This window comes from Lepisosteus oculatus, chromosome 7, assembly GCF_040954835.1.
Source record: "Lepisosteus oculatus isolate fLepOcu1 chromosome 7, fLepOcu1.hap2, whole genome shotgun sequence".
Taxonomy (NCBI): Eukaryota; Metazoa; Chordata; class Actinopteri; order Semionotiformes; family Lepisosteidae; genus Lepisosteus; species Lepisosteus oculatus.
The window spans coordinates 29,010,839-29,029,553 of NC_090702.1; the positions used below are offsets into that span (position 1 = coordinate 29,010,839).

An 18,715-nucleotide genomic window follows, 5' to 3' on the forward strand; every position below is an offset into this window, starting at 1 on the left:
TTCCCTCCTAGTGATAACGCAAATGCAAAAGTGTGACTTTAATGACAGTGTCCAAACTGTATGTTGCATTCTGCACTCCAATTAAGTTATACATGGAAGTACTCCTAGGAAGTCCCGTAAATTGCAATTTTTAAAAAGTAATTTCTCTACATTTTATAACAGATACCCTTTATATGTATTTGAATATTTCACTAAAACATGTTTAATAACATTTAATTGGTTGGATACTGACCAATGGCACTCAATGGCTGGTATTCACTTAAAATTACCAATATCCCAGATAGTGTTGTACCTGTAGTTCTGTATCATGTTTTAGTACATCTTGATAAAACATGGAGTCACCTCATAAAATCCAAATATGGATGTATTGCATTGGTATATGTGATGATAGTTGAGAAAGTATCCAGGTGAGTTTTGTGGGAGCACGCCAATGGTAAATAAAAAGGAAGAATTAACAGGGTGAGCTACTGTATATCTAAACTTCAAACATATATTTTACTTAATGTGTTAGAATATAAAAAGATGAAAAAACATTACATTTGTGTGATATGATTTCAGACTTTTGCATACTAAGCTTTACCCCAATAAATGTTCAAACATTTTATTTCCAGCAGAGTCAGACATTTTACTGATTCACTACATAGAAATCCCACTTGCACGATCCAGAGAATAAAAAAACTCCAAAAGAGAGAAGGTAATAAGAATTTGTTTTGGGCTGAAACCAAAATAAACACCTTTTAACATGTTATCTGGCAGGTGTTTGTCTAGTTTTGAATTCTGTCAAAGCATCTTTTCTATTTCCTTTGCAGCTTCTATGGTGTTTCCTAATCCTCTTACGTAGGTACCATGTTCAGAAAGATCAATTTACTAACTGCAACAAAATTAAGATCACTGATGCAAGATGATGTGAAGAAAAGCAGAGTTCTTGATACAGATATAGATGTGTTACTACACTTATTACATGACTGAGTATTTGTCCCATATTGCCCATTTCTGTTTTCTAACTATTACTAGTTCATAATCTAAATACATCTATTTTCCTGAAGGCCTACTGTAAGCAATTTAACAATTGTATTAAAAGCCTTCTGAAAAGCTCAATATATCATATCTTATACTCTGCATCATTCTGGGCAGTTTTTGTTCCAAGAACTGTAACAAAGTAAAGAAAAACTCTGTTGAAAAGACACAGATGATCTGCCAGAATCTTACTGTATTGCAGACGATCCTCTAATGTAGTTCTTTCCAAAACCTACCTCACAAAAGAAGCAATACAACTGGTCTATGACTGCTTGGCTTTGTCAGCCTTTTTATAAACAGGTGCTGCATTAGTAATTTTTCAGTCAACAGGTATTACCCCTGCCTCCAATGAGTATGGAAACAGTTTTGTTAAAGGTCTATGAATAACATCTCTTCTTTCCTTAAGTACAATTGGCAGATAACCTTCTGGCCCTGAAGGTTTGTTTACAATCTTCTAATACCTATAACACTTCTGTCTATTCTGTTCCAATACCATTTAATAAAGTACAGAACTTCGTTCTTGCTCAGCCAAAAGCGTAGTGCCCATTTCTTCTTTAACAGACACCTGAGTGAAATATTAATTAAATACATTAGCCATTTTACATTCATTCTCTAACGTTTCCCATTATCTCTGAGACCTACATCACATAAAGTGTTTCATCATATAAAGGGGCTTTGTTCTCAGCTGACCTGCCCAAAGGAAAAAAACATTCAGGTCTATTAAGGAAAAAGTTCAGAGCACAAGACCACATGGATTTAAATGTTTTAAAGGCTGGCAGGGAAACTGTGAGGGAATGTTTGCAGTTAATTAACTGAGTATTTGAACTAACAAAAATTTAACTTATTTGTTCAGAAAACAAAGAGAAAAAGATGATCGCCCCCTTTCTTTACTTTTTGAGACTGTTCAGCCCATCTAGTTCATTTGCTTTCCAGTAGCTGACCGAGCAGGCAATCTCTTCAAGCCAAGAATTAGCTTTGACAATGTGGGCAGATTGCATGTTACAGGCTCCCACAAGCCTTTTTGTAAAGAACTGCCTCCCGTCTCAGTTTTAAATGCAGTTCTATGTAGTTTTCTTCTGTGTTTACTTTCAGTATCAACAGATGAAACACAGATGTCTATTTGGTCAGGCACAAGGTTAACTTTGGAATGCCTTTAGGATTTCAGTAGTTCACTCAGGTCCCTTTAAGTTTTCTGTATGGACCTAAAAAAATCAGTTATTTTAGTCTGTCAGTGCAAGACATTCTTCTGAGCCCCATAATGTACCTGGTAGCTCTTCTCTTAACTGATCCTAGAGCAACAAAATCTGGTTTCTATGACGGTGACCAAAATGTACATGATATTCTACAGATGTTACTAGTGCATTCTATAATTTTAACATAACATTCCTTGTTTAAAATGCACTGTAAATGATATATTCCAACATTGTTTGCCATTTTCATTTCTTCACAACCCTGCCTAGAAAGCAAGAACAATGTCAACAAAAAACGCAAGATTTTTGTAAGTAGCTGCTTCAAGCTCTGCATTTCCCATCTTACATTTAAATGTTTCTGGCTCTTCACTCTCATAGAAATTCCCATAAGGATGAAGCCTGTGCTGCACCTTTCATTTTCTTTTGACAACAGCCCCACATTCCTGGCTACAAGTTCCAAAACGCTCCTTAAACATTTTATCTCGTGTTCATAGACACCTGAATTTAGAGGCTGCCAATGAAAATGTTCTTAAAAGTTTCCTGAACCACCACGAGCCATGCTTCTCAGCATGAGAACAACGTTGGCATAGTCAACCAAACACCCACCTCATCCACAGTGAACGTGCATGAGAAAGACAGTGCTAATTAATCCCTCTGCCAACGCAGGCCTAAGAAGCAATGACACGGTGCTGTGTGTGGCAGACATCAGCTACAGGGAAAGACAAGAGCTGATCATTGACATGCACTCAACAGCACAGAACTAGTATTTATAACATCTGAAGCACATATTGCAATTTTAAATTTTATGACATATTTATAGATCGTTTAGAAATTAGTTTGTGACATTTAACTGAAGCTTTAACTGAAAATATTGTATAATATACTGAGGCCTATATGAGCTGCTGTAAAAATGCCTGATGGATTTATCTCAAATAAACACTGTTCAGCCTTCACCACAAACATCAGTCTGTAATATTCACTTCAACTCCATCACATCATTTTTTTTATTTAATATGCCTAAAAATGATTTTCTGTTATCTATGCTAAAACTGTTTAAAATATTTCATGTAGAGCACCATTTTTAGAAAGAATAAATATTTCCCATGTACGTCATATAATTTTACAACAGTAAGGAGCACAGTCAGGACCACAGTCCACAGTGAATATGGCCAATTGCCAAAATGAAAGAGGGAGTTATTCAACTGTTTCACTTGGAACTGAAAAAAAGGTCTACCGAGCTTGTAAAGATGACACTGGCCTGAGAGATGAATAACTTTAAAGATAGTGTTAATTAATAATCATGGGTTTCTACTGTGTTGGTATAAAATAGTTATTTACCAGATGAATAAAGTGAAGATTTCTGAATTACTGTATTGTGTTATTGTACACAATAATTTGTAATGATATTTTTTAAATCTAGTTTGGTGAAAGTCTAAAAAGAAGCCCTTCAATGCAATTATTTTATTTAATGTGTAAAAAACCAATGAAAAGTAAAGCTATAATCAACAATTTGTATAATACATTTTTGGAAGTGCCCATCCTTGCCCTTTTAAAATAAAAGTGGGATGTAATTTGCATTTTCATAAGTAGGAGGCAGAATCTTTTCATTCAATAACTTTCTCCGGTGTGTACATGGACTCTCTTCCATGGCAAAACCTGTTTCTCATATAGAACAGTAAAAACTTACTTATTCATACCCACATCTGAAAAAATCAACACCAGTATAAAAAACAGCAACTAAATCCAGTTTCAAAAGACTGAACATGCAGCTACACTAAAGCTATTTTCATAGTAACTTCATTGTCTCTGTATTTCAGACTTCAGTAAAACATACTGCCAATGCCTTTTAAATGCATTTGATAAGTAGCCATATTAATGTATACTGAATTGTGGGTTTTATATATGATTAGAGAAAAAAAAACTAAATAACTGTACAGAAAAATATGAAGGTTTGAGAACTGCTAAAAATCTTACGTGAGGAGCTCTCCTCTGTCTTAGTCTCTGCTTTGTGAGGCTCAAAGCTGTTAGCACTGTCAATGCAGGTCATTCCCTGAGAGAAGCTGCTGAAGTAGAGCAGGCATGAGAACAAGCAGTGTGCTGACCTCAGTTTGTCTCCTGCTCTGTATTCAAGACTTTAGGAACTGCGCACTACTACAGATAATTAAGCAAGTCACAACTGTTACACTAGCGCAGCCTGCAGGAGTCTCTTCTCCCAAATGCTGGGATACAACTCAAGAAGTTAAAACACGAGTGCAATCTACAGCCACTGTCAGGAGGAAGTTATTGTAATTTCTGCACTAACAAGACTACACACTGTGCTGCACCTTTATCACTACAGCAAAAGCACTGAAGCATAAAGACAACTGCATTCAAAGACTAACACTGAACTGTATGTGCCGGCTAAGTGCCAGTCTTGGCAAACTCCTTTTGATCCATTTCCCACTTAAACCAGTGGCATCTTTTCACTTAATGCTGTTTGCAATACTCAAATGTACAGTATTTGAGAGTGTGGTCTGAAAAACATGAATGTGTACACTCTAGATATACACACAATACAGAGTGTATGTATAAAAAAAAAACTGAAAAAATGTCAGGTCAGTATTTCACATATCTGTATTAAACTCAGTGATCTTTATCAAGGAAAGTATTTATGTACTTTCTTTCAAATGTGAAAACAAGCATAGAATTAAATAATTTTCATAGTTACAATAACTAAAAACTGGTAAAAACATTGAAAAAACATTTATTCTGATATATTGATTAGTATTGTTTCATTTTGTCAATGCAGAATTAAGCGCACTTCAATGATAAAGTTGATACAAACTTTTTATAATTCTATTTATAGATTGTCACAGTGAGATTTGCAATGACTTAACTTGCACTTTGATAAGGTTGTGGCTTAAACTAAACTTTCAGACAGCAAAGGTGCACAAAGATGTTTTAACTAAATTGTAATTAAACAATTTGCAATCTTTCACACTTTTACTTAAAATGGCAAATAGTAGTATTTTCACTGCAATATTGCAAAGGATGAACAATAGGACTCAATATAAATTAATGCTTCGTAAGAGCAGGGGGAGGTCTCACAAAACGGCCCATGAAATACAACGACTTTGTTCAAATATGTTAATACAAAACTTCTGACAGGGCTGAACTGAAATTAGATTTTTTGTTCTCTGTTGCTTCAATTGAAATCCTTGTGTTAGTTTACATTAATACAACAAATATCCCACCTTATGATAAACCTAATCTAATAACAAAGGAATCCAATTCTGAAAGATGTATGCATATTAAATATATCCATAGATTAACTGGTATGTTATGCTACTACCAAACCAAATAAAGCACATCAACAATTCTTTTTTTTACAAAATGTAAGAATTAAATGACTATGTAATCAAAACACTACTTTCAGAACTACGTACTCTACTTTTCAGACCATTCATTGGACAATGTGAAATTTCCTTTGTTCTGCTCTGTAGTAATTACTTCTGAACCACCAAAAAGAACATGGATAATATATTGCCTTAAGCAATGTTATGGAAGGGAAAAACAGCCAAATGACACTGATTAGGAAAATGGGGAAGAGGACAAAAAGTCTCCAGGTGACAAGAAGTAGTTAACTGCTTATAAATGTAATTTTTGAGAGGGCAAGATTTTCAGTTCTCCATAGGCTGTGCTCCATAGCACACAGTGTTAAGGCCTTTCAAAAGGGCTTATAATTCATATCATGCTTCTACATTTTTCCCAAAAATTAATTGTTTCTTGGGGGGTATCATTAAAAAGTGTCTACAGTATGCTTTTTCATAAACACTTAACTATTGTGTCCAATAAGTATAAATATTAGTGATGACGTAACTTAAGGTCAGTTGTTAAAAGGTACTGCATTTACTGTAATTTAAAATCCTTATATTTCTGAATACAACTAAGTATATTAGACTATACACTTGGACTTTATGGAAGACCCTGTACTAGAACATTTTTTCAATCTCAGAAAATCAGTTTCTCTGAAGACATTAAACCCTATGATGGATGTGAGAGTAATATACCTTGACCCACAATGAATAGTGTCAAGACTTGTTTATATGAAATTTGTTAGCTATATCTAAATAAGGGAAAAAAAAACACTATATACTTTATTGCCAGTCAAAACACCCAAAACAAAGAGAGCAAGTCAGTTCTGACTTGAGTTAATTTTCTCCATTTTTGCTTATTTTCTAGTACAATTTGCTGCAATATTTAAAAACATATTGTATCACCATAACAGTGTTGCAAATTATATGCTCATTTTTCTCACTCCATGAGTCATCTCTCTCAGCAGCCAAAGCAGTTGGTGACTATAACTAAAACATTCAACAAGGTGACTGTATATGTTCCTTTCACAGAGCTAAACAAACTGCTCTACTGCCTGGGGAATGTAATAAAAATCCTTTAAGTGCTGTAAAGACATTTTATCTCAACTTGCTACCCATGTGATTTTCCCTCTCAATGTTTTTACTAAGATGTTACTTACACTGCACTATCAATTGATAAAATCAAGGAAATTGATTACTTTAGGATTCTGTCTGGTTTTTAATACATCTCATACGGCTCAGAAGATTTTTGAGGGTCTAAAAATGATAGAATTTGATGCAGCTTTTAACTGTCTTCATAACATCAGAAAAGTAGAAGTGATCATTGTGAAACTTTTAAAGAAACATGTTTATTGTCTCCTGTGGACTAATAATAGAGAAAATGAGGGAGGTATGAGCATTTTCACATAAATTTTCACATGAAGTCTACAATATATCCCTGTGTTTGTAAAATGTTAAAAGTCTGGAAAAACAGTAAATGTATATGCTTTAAACTATCTTTACAAGTTTATTGTTAGTTTCATTGCTAGCACTGTAAGTGTAGCTTATTAACCTTAAGATCTCAAACTTTTCTTAAAGGATCCCATGACATCTGGTTCAGCTGTATGGCTAGGTAGCTTCTTTCAGACACTCACAATATGTTGTGCAAATTACTCTGCTTTCATCCCTAACAGCACAATGTCCACTTGAGTCCTAAGATACTTTTACCCTTGGGTTCTAAAATACTTTTTTGGGGTTGGCTTTGACTGTACTATTGAGACTGGGTCATACGGTATCTTTTTTGGATTATGAATTCTTGTATCGAGTCTCCTTATAACCCTCTCCATTCAAAGGCATAAAGAGAGAAATTCCTTTCATTTCAATTTGTGTAATCATTTATGATCAGGAAGAAACCTTGGAAATAATTCCTTGAATATATTTTTTTTCTAAAGCATCCCAAAATAGTCCTTTTCATTTAGAAGGGGACAAACTTTATCCATCACTGCAGTACAGCGCCCACCTTAACCTTCCTTTGCCCACTTTACAACAGACCAGGTGGAAAAATGTATAACTTTTGTGAAGTTTTTGGACTATAAAAGCACGAAGAGGTATTTAGCAAGAAGACCTGGTTATCGCCCCTACACTTCAGGGGAAAAAATCTTTAGTGACCAAGTAGTTAGGATCTCAGTATAACATCTCTTCCGCTTATGGCACCTCTTCGAGCAGAGCGACTCCATCACCATACTGGGACATTGGTTTGGAAATTCGTATCCATAGGGAAAAGTTCCACCTACTGGTCCACCAGTACCAATTACAGCATCTGCGTGGTTTTCCTTGAAGCTACCCCATCTAAGCATAAACCAGAGCTGGCCTCGCTTACCTTCTGAAATCTGATCATATGAAGCTACAAGGTGGTAATGCTGCTCGTCGCCTCGAGCCACTATTACTGTTATCAGATCGATAGAGTGTGAACATTTACCTTCCAAATAATGGTGTAGTGATGAAGTTTTTGTCATTGTTTCTTTCCTGAATTAATATTTCCAGGCAGCCAAAACCAGCTATGTAAACAAGACAGCAGCATTAAAACTGAAAAAGGTCTGTATACATTTTAAAGTGGCAGTAAGTTCCACAGAGAAAAAAGGAACATATTTTACTTTATGAGTGCTTAACTAATATCATTGGGCAAATTACAGAACAATAGCATTGGACAGATTACATCTTTTTTTGGCAGAGGTTAAAATTTTCAGGTGTTTGAAAGTTGTTAATATAACAGAAATTAAAAGAAAAATTAAAGGACTGACAACACATGGGGACATCCATCTACCAGTTTTCAGGGTCCACAGCATATCCTTAGTGGGTCATGCTGTGGTCCAGAGTCTAACAACAGCAACGGGGTGCAAATTGGAACATCATGGAAGAAGGGCACATCACAGGGCACTCAAACACATATGCAGCAATTAAAGATGCCACTTAACTTGGACAGCATATGTAAAACCATTACTTTAAGAAACCACAATACCAGTGCTTTATATCAAGGTACACTGAATTAGTCACTTTTCAATACATAAGCTGTTTGTAGACCACTTACCCAGGATCCTGGTCTGTCTAAATGAAAGATAATTGCTCTATCAACAAATAAACTTATAAGTTTCATATTATAACAGTATAATATGATTCAGGTGTGGTATGATACAGTGTGGTAAAAAAAGTCCAGCTGGACATTTCATAAACTACTATCAGAAGGGCCCAAATAATATTTGGAATGCCATTAAAATGCAGCTAATTGGTTGATTTCGAAAAAAAAATTATTGGTATTACAGATTTACCTGAAAACATGCCATGTCAATCAATATTTCTATAGCTCATTTTAAAAGATTCATCTAAAAACATTAAAGCCCAACCACAAGTGGAAACAGGCCATAAAAATCCAAATAATTCTCACATCTGTAGTTTAAATACCAATAGTTCTCCTCACAAGGAACAGGCCTAGTTTCATGAATTAAAAAAACGTATTTGAATTTTAATTACACTTTAATTTCACTTAAATAATAATCCATCTAAAGATACTGTAAGAAGTGTATTTTTCTAGGCTATGGACAAAATAAATGAAACAAAAACATCTGCATACTAAAATTGAACATGTGGTTTATTATCTCTGCTTCATATAAACGGACACTGTAAAAGACTATGAGTAAGGCTTTGCTGGCTGGCTCGTGTAGGGAGGACTTGGTTATTTTTCTTTCTTGCTCTGTGTGTAACCAGAAGAATCCCACCTTCACCACAGCTTTCTGCAAAACCAAGACGGCTGCAGCCCATTGACGGATTTCCCCGGTGACCTCTGACCTACTATCCCAGCTATATGCAGCGCACTTACCGACCAGCCTACACATCTGCGTTAGAGGGTCCACTGGCACAAGAGATGCCAAGCGCAGAAACTGGATTCCAATAATCAGGCCATGTTCCTGAGTGGGAACTTCAGCACGGCTCAGCACAGTAAAGTGGCACAGCAGACGCAAGCAGTCTGGATAGGTTAAACTAAGGTATTGCCTCAAAGTCACCATCTCTTCCTTGTCAAGCCAACATTAACACACAAGACTTACAAAGGCTACTTTTTATTAAGAATCACCAGGGATGCCCATTACAATCAAGCAAACTGTTTGAAGTCTGCAGCCTTTAAAGGATTTGTACATTTATGATCCGGTTCAACAGAAGGCTGCCTTCTTAACAGAATCCCTTTATTTTGGGGGGTGATTATGGGAGAAATAACACTGGGAAATGCAATCTGTGATTTCCGTTGTGATGTAAAATCATGCTGCACTGAGCAGAGAATGTCAAAGTTAACTTAAAACTGAAGTTAATCTACAGATTTTTTCAAATGTTTTTCAGAATTGTGTGATGAGGCAAGAATCCTGGGCTTTCTGAAAACGTCTAAGTCCAGTGCAGATTTCACATTATAAAAAGAAGAACAATCAGCTAAACATGCCATAGTGTTGAACTCAAGCAGAAGCTGGAAGCTAACAGAACACTGTCCATATAGTTCTCACACAAGTCCCCTACAATCCAATAATAATAGTCTGTGTACTTCCCAATCACCTCAGCCACCAGCAACACACGTATAAAGCAAAGCTGAGAAGGCTTAACGTGTGTGGTAAGGGCTATAATTAATTGCGCTGTGCCACCATAAAACGGGTCAAGTTTATGAAGAAAAATGATGCAGGTATCTATATAAAGGACAAACTCTCCAGCTGTGGATTCAATTTTAAAATAGGTTTTGGGAAGTTTTCTATACATAATCTTCTCAACAAAGTCAAGTTCTTCACTGTTCGTATGAAAAATCTGCAACACATACCAGAAGATCTTTTGCCACACTGCATGCCTGGTCGTCAGGCCACCTGAACTAATGAGCTACCAAAGGCAGGCTATATCACATTGTTTATAATATCTTGTAGTTAACCTACATCCAAAACATTGTCACTCCTATTGATTATCATGCATTTATTAAGAACTATCATACATTTATTAAAAAGTGTCTGTTCTTAACCTGGTATCTCAGCATCACAGGGTTTTTTTTACATTTATAGAGAATACTATAGACTAGTGCATAGGACTTTCACAGATTCTAAATCCAAAGGCTTGTCATTCAGCAAATAGGGAAGTTACTCGTCACCCTCCCTGAAAGTAAAACTAGGAGTCCAATGGAAACACAGTCTGTGTCTGATTTGCTGCAAATATCACAAGCAAACCGACATCCTCTTTGTTCTTGACCGTGGGTACAGAAGAGGCACTCACTATATAATCATCTGCAGTAGCAAAGGACAGATTTACAATAACAAATATTGTGAAAGTTTTGGCAAGACTTCACAACCTTGCTAAATCTTGTTCAAAACACATGGTCCTACAAGTCAAAGTATCTGCACTTTATATAGATCATTTCTGTAAATCAGCAGAAGGTTACTGGACATTTCTTGAACATGCAGAACATATTTATGAAAAAACAAAATGTGCAAAACTTCATAATATTAAGGTACAACCACCTAAAATATCCCTCTAAATTACTTTTGCATTCTAAAAGATATGGATTATACTGACCATTATCACAAGCACATTGCCACGAACGGTAATAGATACATAAATTTGTGCTGTGCAAGCATTTGTCTCTCACAGATTTTAACAGTGTATACCTGTGCTGGAAAGTCTTTACAGCTTTATATCATAGTAAGACTATTTGCACATATAAACTACAAAAGATGCTTAGAGCAGTTTAAATGTAGTACAGGACTAGAAAAAAGGAACAAAAAATAAGAAATGTGACAATTAAGTCAACACTGCTATTTGCACTTAATAAGGCAAAACATGCTTACACGTAATATTCAACTCAAACTTTTAACAGCAGTTATAAAAACAAAACTGATCTTCTGCAAGAGGATCATTGAATTTTTTTTTCATTAGGTTTGCACAAACTTTTATTTTCAAAAGGTGTTGCAAAAGGCTCATGACTGTATACAGTATGAGCAAGTAATTCATAGAACCACAAGCACAAAAAGCTTTTATCTTGAAAGACCTTGTGTAAAACATAAATAAACCACCTCCACAAACATTAAGTAGGACAGGCTGGCCATGTGCATGACCACAAGTACTTTGATTTATAATGCACGTTTCATGGCGATTCTAAAATTACTGCCTAAAAGGTTTGAAAAGGGAAACGCGCAAAAACACTTCGAAAGTAGCCTAGTCTTAACTCATCTCCTGCTAGCTTATATAACAGAGGACTGTCTGTGGTGACAAAAGAACAACAAAATGACTCTGCATACAGTAAGATTTGCTCTGCTTTTGGAAGTGTGTTTTTATTAAATGTTTTTGGAAAACTGGACACAGGTAAATGAGTTTCCGCTACACCAATGCTGGATGCACCATCATAATCTGTGGGACCAACACTGAGACTAGCCTGAGGTGCTGGTGGGAGATACTGTTTAAAGGGCAAAAGTGCTGCCAGCAGTTCCTGCCTAATCGTATTCAATAATCACATTGATAGACTGGGGGTTTTGCATGAATATTGACACTTTCAGCAATAATTTGTCTGATTTACAGATGCGAACACTTTGTACAGCGCTACATTAAAAAAATGTCCTTTAAAACAAAACGAGTGCCAGCTTTTTTGTTTTGTGGATTTCGATTCAATTGCTGTCACTTCACTGAAGTTTTATATGAATCATGGCTATATTTGCTACAACTGCTAAATTGTCTTGTTTTGTGAAGTGCAAATAGTCTTTAATGCTTATATGACAACAAACTAAGATACATTAGTTGCATTAACAATATAACCTCTACAAGGCACACTCAGCATATTCATGTGTAAAAAATTCAAACACGCCAACATTCTCACAGTAGCAAGAGTTTTGATTAATCATGAGCCATTCTGCACTCTACAACAAAATTGCTTTTCTTGCCATTTAGTACTTTTGGTAACTAAATTGGAAATGTTCGATAAAGCACCTGGACTCCTACTTTCTTGCCTGTTGCCCGAGGTATGACTCATGGGGATCCTTTACAATAAAAAGTGATCTTTAAAGATAAAGCACTTAATCGGGCTCCGAGGCTTAGCAGTAGACTCTTTACTTAGGTACATTCCTCTTTCACAAAATCGTTTATTCAGAAATATATGAGGCTTCCCATATTCAGGGAATTTAAAATCACTGGCATGACCACATCAGCAAACTCAAGGAAACTCTGGTGCGTTTTTATTCCTATTCAGAACCAATAAAATGAACGTCAGACAGGTCTAAGCTGCCTTCAACTGTGACTCTCTTAAGAATTTCAGCCTGAAACATTTCTGCGTGTTTTTGTTGTTTACAATCTTAACACACACCTGCAACATGCAGGATACGTTTCATTGTAAAAAAAACAGCTTTGAAACGGCTCCTTCCTCGGGCACTGCACTCGTTCAGCCTGAAATGCTTCAGTAACAGTAGAAGCCACAAGTAACAAAGTGCTGCAAACAAAGAGTCGGAATGCCACCCTTAAATGCTGCACCTGCCTGACAGCCTCATGCAAAACTATTCAAATCCAGGAGGCAGGAGAGCACAGCCAGATTAAAATCTTAATTGTTTTATCACAGTTGGAAATAGTTTGACTTTGTACACACTCACATATGTTCATACACACTGAAAATGTATAAAAAGGAGAAATTAAAGGTACATCTTTTAAAGTAACAACATGAAATACAAGGCCGGTGCTGCCTAAACTTTTTTAAAATGCAAAATGAGTACATCAACCATTTAAAACCAAACCATTATTGGACAACCTTTGCTATGCAATTTGAGCTGTAGCAGGATTATGATAATTTGGCTCTTGGGTGCAGGATTAAGAATGTACAAAGTAGGCACACATAAGATCTGATCACAAACCATCACGTATTGCCAGTCTGCTTTCTAGTAAGGTCAGTGGTCCAAACTCCTATTGTATCAATACTGCAGTTTTGGTAATGGTGGGTTAACACATTTGATTTAACATCAATGGCAAAATTTACTGTCATTGGACACCTTTAAAAACATTCTAGCTTTGAAAAAGCATTTTATCATTACTCAATTTTCCACAAGAATGAACTGCAAATGAGAATCAGAGTGTAACATGCTTGAATTGAACACAAACTTCCTTGGATATCAAGCTTGCAGCACACGGGTATAATTGCCTCCAAAAGACTTCAGAAAATTAGAATTATTTTAAAAAGGGTAGAAAGGACTTCCCAGTATGTCCTGTTGTACTGATACCAGTTAAAGTGATAGAGGATGAAAGCAACTAAAGCAACTAAAGCACAAAAAAGTCTGCATTAAATAGTAACCAGGCCAGGAGGAGGGGGAAGAGTAAAATACATTCCAAAAAACAGATTAAAGTTATAATATTTCAGCCAATATCACATTTTTAGCCAGATCTGAATGGAAAATAAACCATACATGGTAGGTTCATAAAAATAAGTCACATATTATTATGATTATTTTTCTGAAAGACACCCTATCATCTTAGCTTCATATCTTCATATATTGATACACATTAAATGCACATTTTACCAGTATGAACACAGGGCCTGTTCAAACACTTGATGCTTTTCAAATTTATTTTAAACTGTGCTCTTCATTTCTTTCAGCAATTCAGAGTGTCTAATGATGGATGTAACTGCAAATGCAAACAGCTCCCAAGATGTTCTGGCTTGTGCTGAAGACAGCAATGAAGTTAAACCAGGCAGTGATTTTGTAGCTGTGATCTCCCACAGTTTAACTTCTCCAGCTTAGGTTAGATGAAAAATTGCAAGAGCACCAATGTTTACCACAGGAATTGAAGGGGCACATAAACAACACCAATGAATTTTAGGCAAGGGGGTCTATGCCATTCATGCATAAATATAATCAAAACAGTGTGTAGTGTACTGTTATTAACCTCATTATTAATCTCACAGTACCCTGGCATGGACTAGAGACCAGGAATGGTCTGAACATTTGATCTCTTATAGTCCTTTATATCTAACGTGAACAGTGTAGTAAATAACTGCATAGTCTCTTGGTTTCTCAACAAGGAGCTCAAACCAAGACAGACTTTTCTCAAACATCACTTAATTAATCTAATTAGAAATGCATGTCTTTGATGTGTTGCGGCTGGACACATAACACTGTATCCAACAAACATAAAATGGATTTCTGGAAATGGGATTTCTTTTTAATAACTAAAATAACTAAAAACTAAAAATCATATATTCTTACACAAAATAATCTAACTGAAAATCTAAGAAGTTTTAAAAAGTGTAAACCAGACCTCTGAGGCAACCGATAATCTGTATAAAATCACAAAAAATGGTGGCAAATCTATTTTAATCTATGCCATTATTTACAGAATTACAAGAAAAGTGCAAAATGGGAGAAGACCTGTTGTTGGAAATTGGATTAATAAAATAAAAAGCTACATACATACAGCTTGCTAATGGCAGGTTACAGAGTGCAGTGAGAAACAAGATAACCCCAACACATTACGCTGAGACTGACAGTCTCTACTGCTCAAGTCAACTGAGGTTAGCCATCATACTGGTGAACCCCACTCTTTGAGTTTGGTCACTAAGGGCACACACAAATGTGCCTGAAGGGCAGAGAGGTTTCCACAAGGAGAAAGTCATTATCCTTGAGCAGCCTTGTCAGTGACAACAGTTTGAAATGCTGCAATTTAAATCAAAAACTTCATCTTCTTGATTGAATACAATTACTAAAAATCAAGGAGCACAAAGGTTTAAAGACAAACTACTGCAATTCACTGTTCGCAGAGACTCATCCCCATGTTTGGAACTTTCCTGCTTTTATTCATTTTTAGGCATCTTATTTCACATTCAGAAGAACCACTAACATGTGCCATCTCTGTGTTTCAACAAATTAACGGTGGGCACGACCGAGTGCTGTTTGATAGCTGTGCATGGATAAGTCATAACACCACTTCTAATGTTCTGGCTGTTAATCTTATGCACTGGTATTTACTACAAGCACTGTGCAAACGCATGAACACATGGTCATTCTGTGCCACTGCAACTCAACTAAACCCAGAACAAGCTGGGTGAAAAATGCAGGCAAGACATTTTGGAGGGAAAATCTGTCAGAGCCAACATATGCAGCACACTCTAAAGCTCGGGGGCTGGCTGTGAGTGATGGAATGAAACAGGGTTTTAAGGACAACTCCAATCAATAGGGCTCGTCTGCATACTATCAAGTTCGTATTGCATATGTTGTACAGAAGCTAGTTTCATGAAGGCACAAGTCTCCTTTTCACAACAAGTCAAGGTTAACATTCTTGCATTTACAGATATTAGTGCTTGCTTCGTTGACTATAGCAGAAAACCCAAAACATATATTGTCCCCCTTATGACCTACACCAAGTATAAGCCAATACCTCTAAAATTGACAGCAAAACAGTGCAGCTGAAAAAAAGCCATAAACCTCAACACTAACGCCATATATAAGACCTACATTGATATTTTTACATATCTGCTTCAGAAATCTAAGATAATCAAGGAGCTTACGCATCTTATAGTAAAAAGAATAAACTCATTGAAAATGAAAACTACCTTTCACTTGTTTCACAGTAGGGTAAGTCAACTCCTGATACATTCACTTGAGCTCTAATAATGTAGCCTTCTCACCCAGCAAAGTTTTGTCTTCTGTGCACCCCCAAAATAAAGAGTTAAAATGTTTCTATATTGTTTTCTTTTACATTTTATGACACATGTCCAATAAAAGCACCATCAAGCCCTAGTTTGTCAAAATAAACGGTTAAAGCAGTGAAAATTGGTTAAAAAAAACTTGTGTCCTTCAAAATGGGGACTTGCAAAATAAAACATAGATGTAAAAGTGAGCAAGATTTAAAGAAGAATTTTCCTGCTGCAGAACCCACAGAACTCATGCATGACTATATTTGTGAAACCTTCTAAGGAGTTCAAGACATAAGTGCACTTGTTCAAGATGTAAGCAATCTGAAAATGACAGGAGCCCCAAGTGCTAAGCAACGTTGCATCTGTAGATGTAATGCCTAGCAGATATCCCAAATCTCTCAAATGTGGCATTTCTTCAAATGGGATATTGTATACACACGTGGCTTCCCAAGGCAGTCAACTTAAAACAAACAGGGTCACAAAAGTCTCGGGTTATCTCTTGGTCATTCCCTCCAACAGGAATCAAATCCTGTAAACATACACCGCATGCATCTGTTTTAAATAAGGCTACATTTCACAGAATATTTCAAGAAAGAAGAACTTACCGAAGGTAATACTGTTTTAAAACAAAAGCAGCGTTGGAGCAACTCCTTGGAAAATTAAAGTCCTCGACAAGTTCAGACCACTGATTCTTGTCAGAAACCTACAATAAAAAGTCAGTGTTTTAATTAAATTCACTTCAACAAGCACGCTTTGAGTATCTAAAAGCCCCACAATAACGTCAATAACAAAACTTTTGAGTATCCAAACACCGCAGTGTTACAATATTAATTGTCAGCAAGCTATCCAATGTATTTTGTTTACAATTTTGTATTATTTTCCCATATGAAACAATGGACCTCCCCCTCCCCCCGTTACTCTGAAATGTCAACTAAAAAGCGGTCCAGACTCTCGGTGACACTTCGAGACCGCTCTGATGCGATCGATACCTCCAATAACGGTCTGTCATGATTTTGGGACGTTTTTACATTTCTATGGGTATTCAATAAATATAGGCCTGTCTGAGGCCTACATTTTGTTTTCAGCCATGAAGCCTAAGATGGCTATGGCTCATGGCTGGCTTCTTTGTGATTTTTCTGCTTAAAATCGAGGCAGGAGAGCCGTTCCCCGCGGCGAGGAGCATTTCCTAGCCCATGCTCTGTGCCGATTATCGATGTTAAACATGCCCGCTAATTTTGAGTTGCACTAAAACTGCACTCAGACTCCGAGCAAGCGGAGCAGCTGAGAGACTGACTCTCAATGCAAACCCAGCACTCTCGCACAGACACACAACACAGCACTACACTCACAGGACCAGCGCAAGGCCATCGTCAAACCCGTCTTTACCACCGCCGATTCAGAGCCAGCCAAACACCTTGCAGGAGCCCAGCCGCTTCTCCACGAGTTTCCTAGCGGACCCGGGCAGTTATATCGTGAGCTGAGAGTGGGAAATGCGAATATAAACTTCCACTCACCTTAGCAAATCCACCTAAAGTAGTGACTCGGGTGTACAGAGCATTAAGATCCAGCTCTTTCCCACCCACGATTGGGATCTTCTTAAACGGTGAGCTACAAGGGAAAAGCGTGAAATTAATACAGGATTGCCTTTCCGCGAGCCCCCGGCTATGTTTATTTGTCGTTAAACGTGTTTTTAAAGTTATATTTTTAGGTTTAAAAGCCGCCCCCTTCTCACCCTCTGCTTTGGTGAAACTGCCGCAGCTCGTCCAGGAAAGCCAGTCCTTTCCTTCGCTGATCAGGTTGATTTTTCCCCGTCGAATTTGCCATTTTAAAAATATTAAAAAACAGTTAAAACCCCACTCATTCGCTTCCTAAGATACCAAGGATCCCATACTCCGCCGGCGCTCAGTCATTGACGAGAAAGCTGAGTGTTTTAAAAAGTTAAAGAAATAAGAGCGAGAAGAGTGATAATAATGTGTATGCACACAGAGAAAACAAGACCCGATTTAGCCTACTATAACTTCCACCAAGCAATCCGAATTACGACCGATTCTGACGGCAAACTAAAATTGACATTGTTCTGTATAGTAAATGAATTGTTTTGGTTGCTATTGTGTTCGTTTTGGAGTGGTTTGACAGTGTGTTACAGACGCGGCTCCATGCAATCTCACACACACTGTATAAGCGGCAGCGGGATCCAGTTCTCAGACAAAAAGATCCTGAGGCCGAGAGCTCCGAGCGTCGCGCAGCGCCCTCTAGCAGCCAGCTCGGCACTGCACTACCCTGAGCGGTTACCAGAACAATAGACAGTGTTTTCTGCTTAGGGCTCATCGGAAACTTCCTAAACCCGTTAAAACAGAAGGCCGTGTTAAATGTTGGTGGGGGATGGGACGCCTTTCTTTTTTTTTTCTCCTCCATGAAACTTGCTACAGGTAGTTATAAAAAAACCTTGAATCGACATTCTTAAGTCAGCATCAGCCAAAAATAACATATTGAGTACT

General features: G+C 36.9%; 1 protein-coding gene across 1 annotated transcript in view; it reads right to left on the reverse strand.

Moving 5' to 3' along the window:
- Window positions 1-18,494, reverse strand: part of arid2 (AT-rich interactive domain 2) — a 76,044-nt gene extending 57,550 nt beyond the window's left edge. The window contains exons 1-3 of the mRNA XM_015352936.2: window positions 17,950-18,494; window positions 17,732-17,825; window positions 16,823-16,920 (exon numbers count right to left, since the gene is read on the reverse strand). Coding sequence (XP_015208422.1) covers window positions 16,823-16,920; window positions 17,732-17,825; window positions 17,950-18,041 — 284 coding nt within the window. The 5' untranslated portion in view covers window positions 18,042-18,494. The remainder of the gene's footprint in view (window positions 1-16,822; window positions 16,921-17,731; window positions 17,826-17,949) is intronic.
- Window positions 18,495-18,715: the final 221 nt, after the last annotated feature.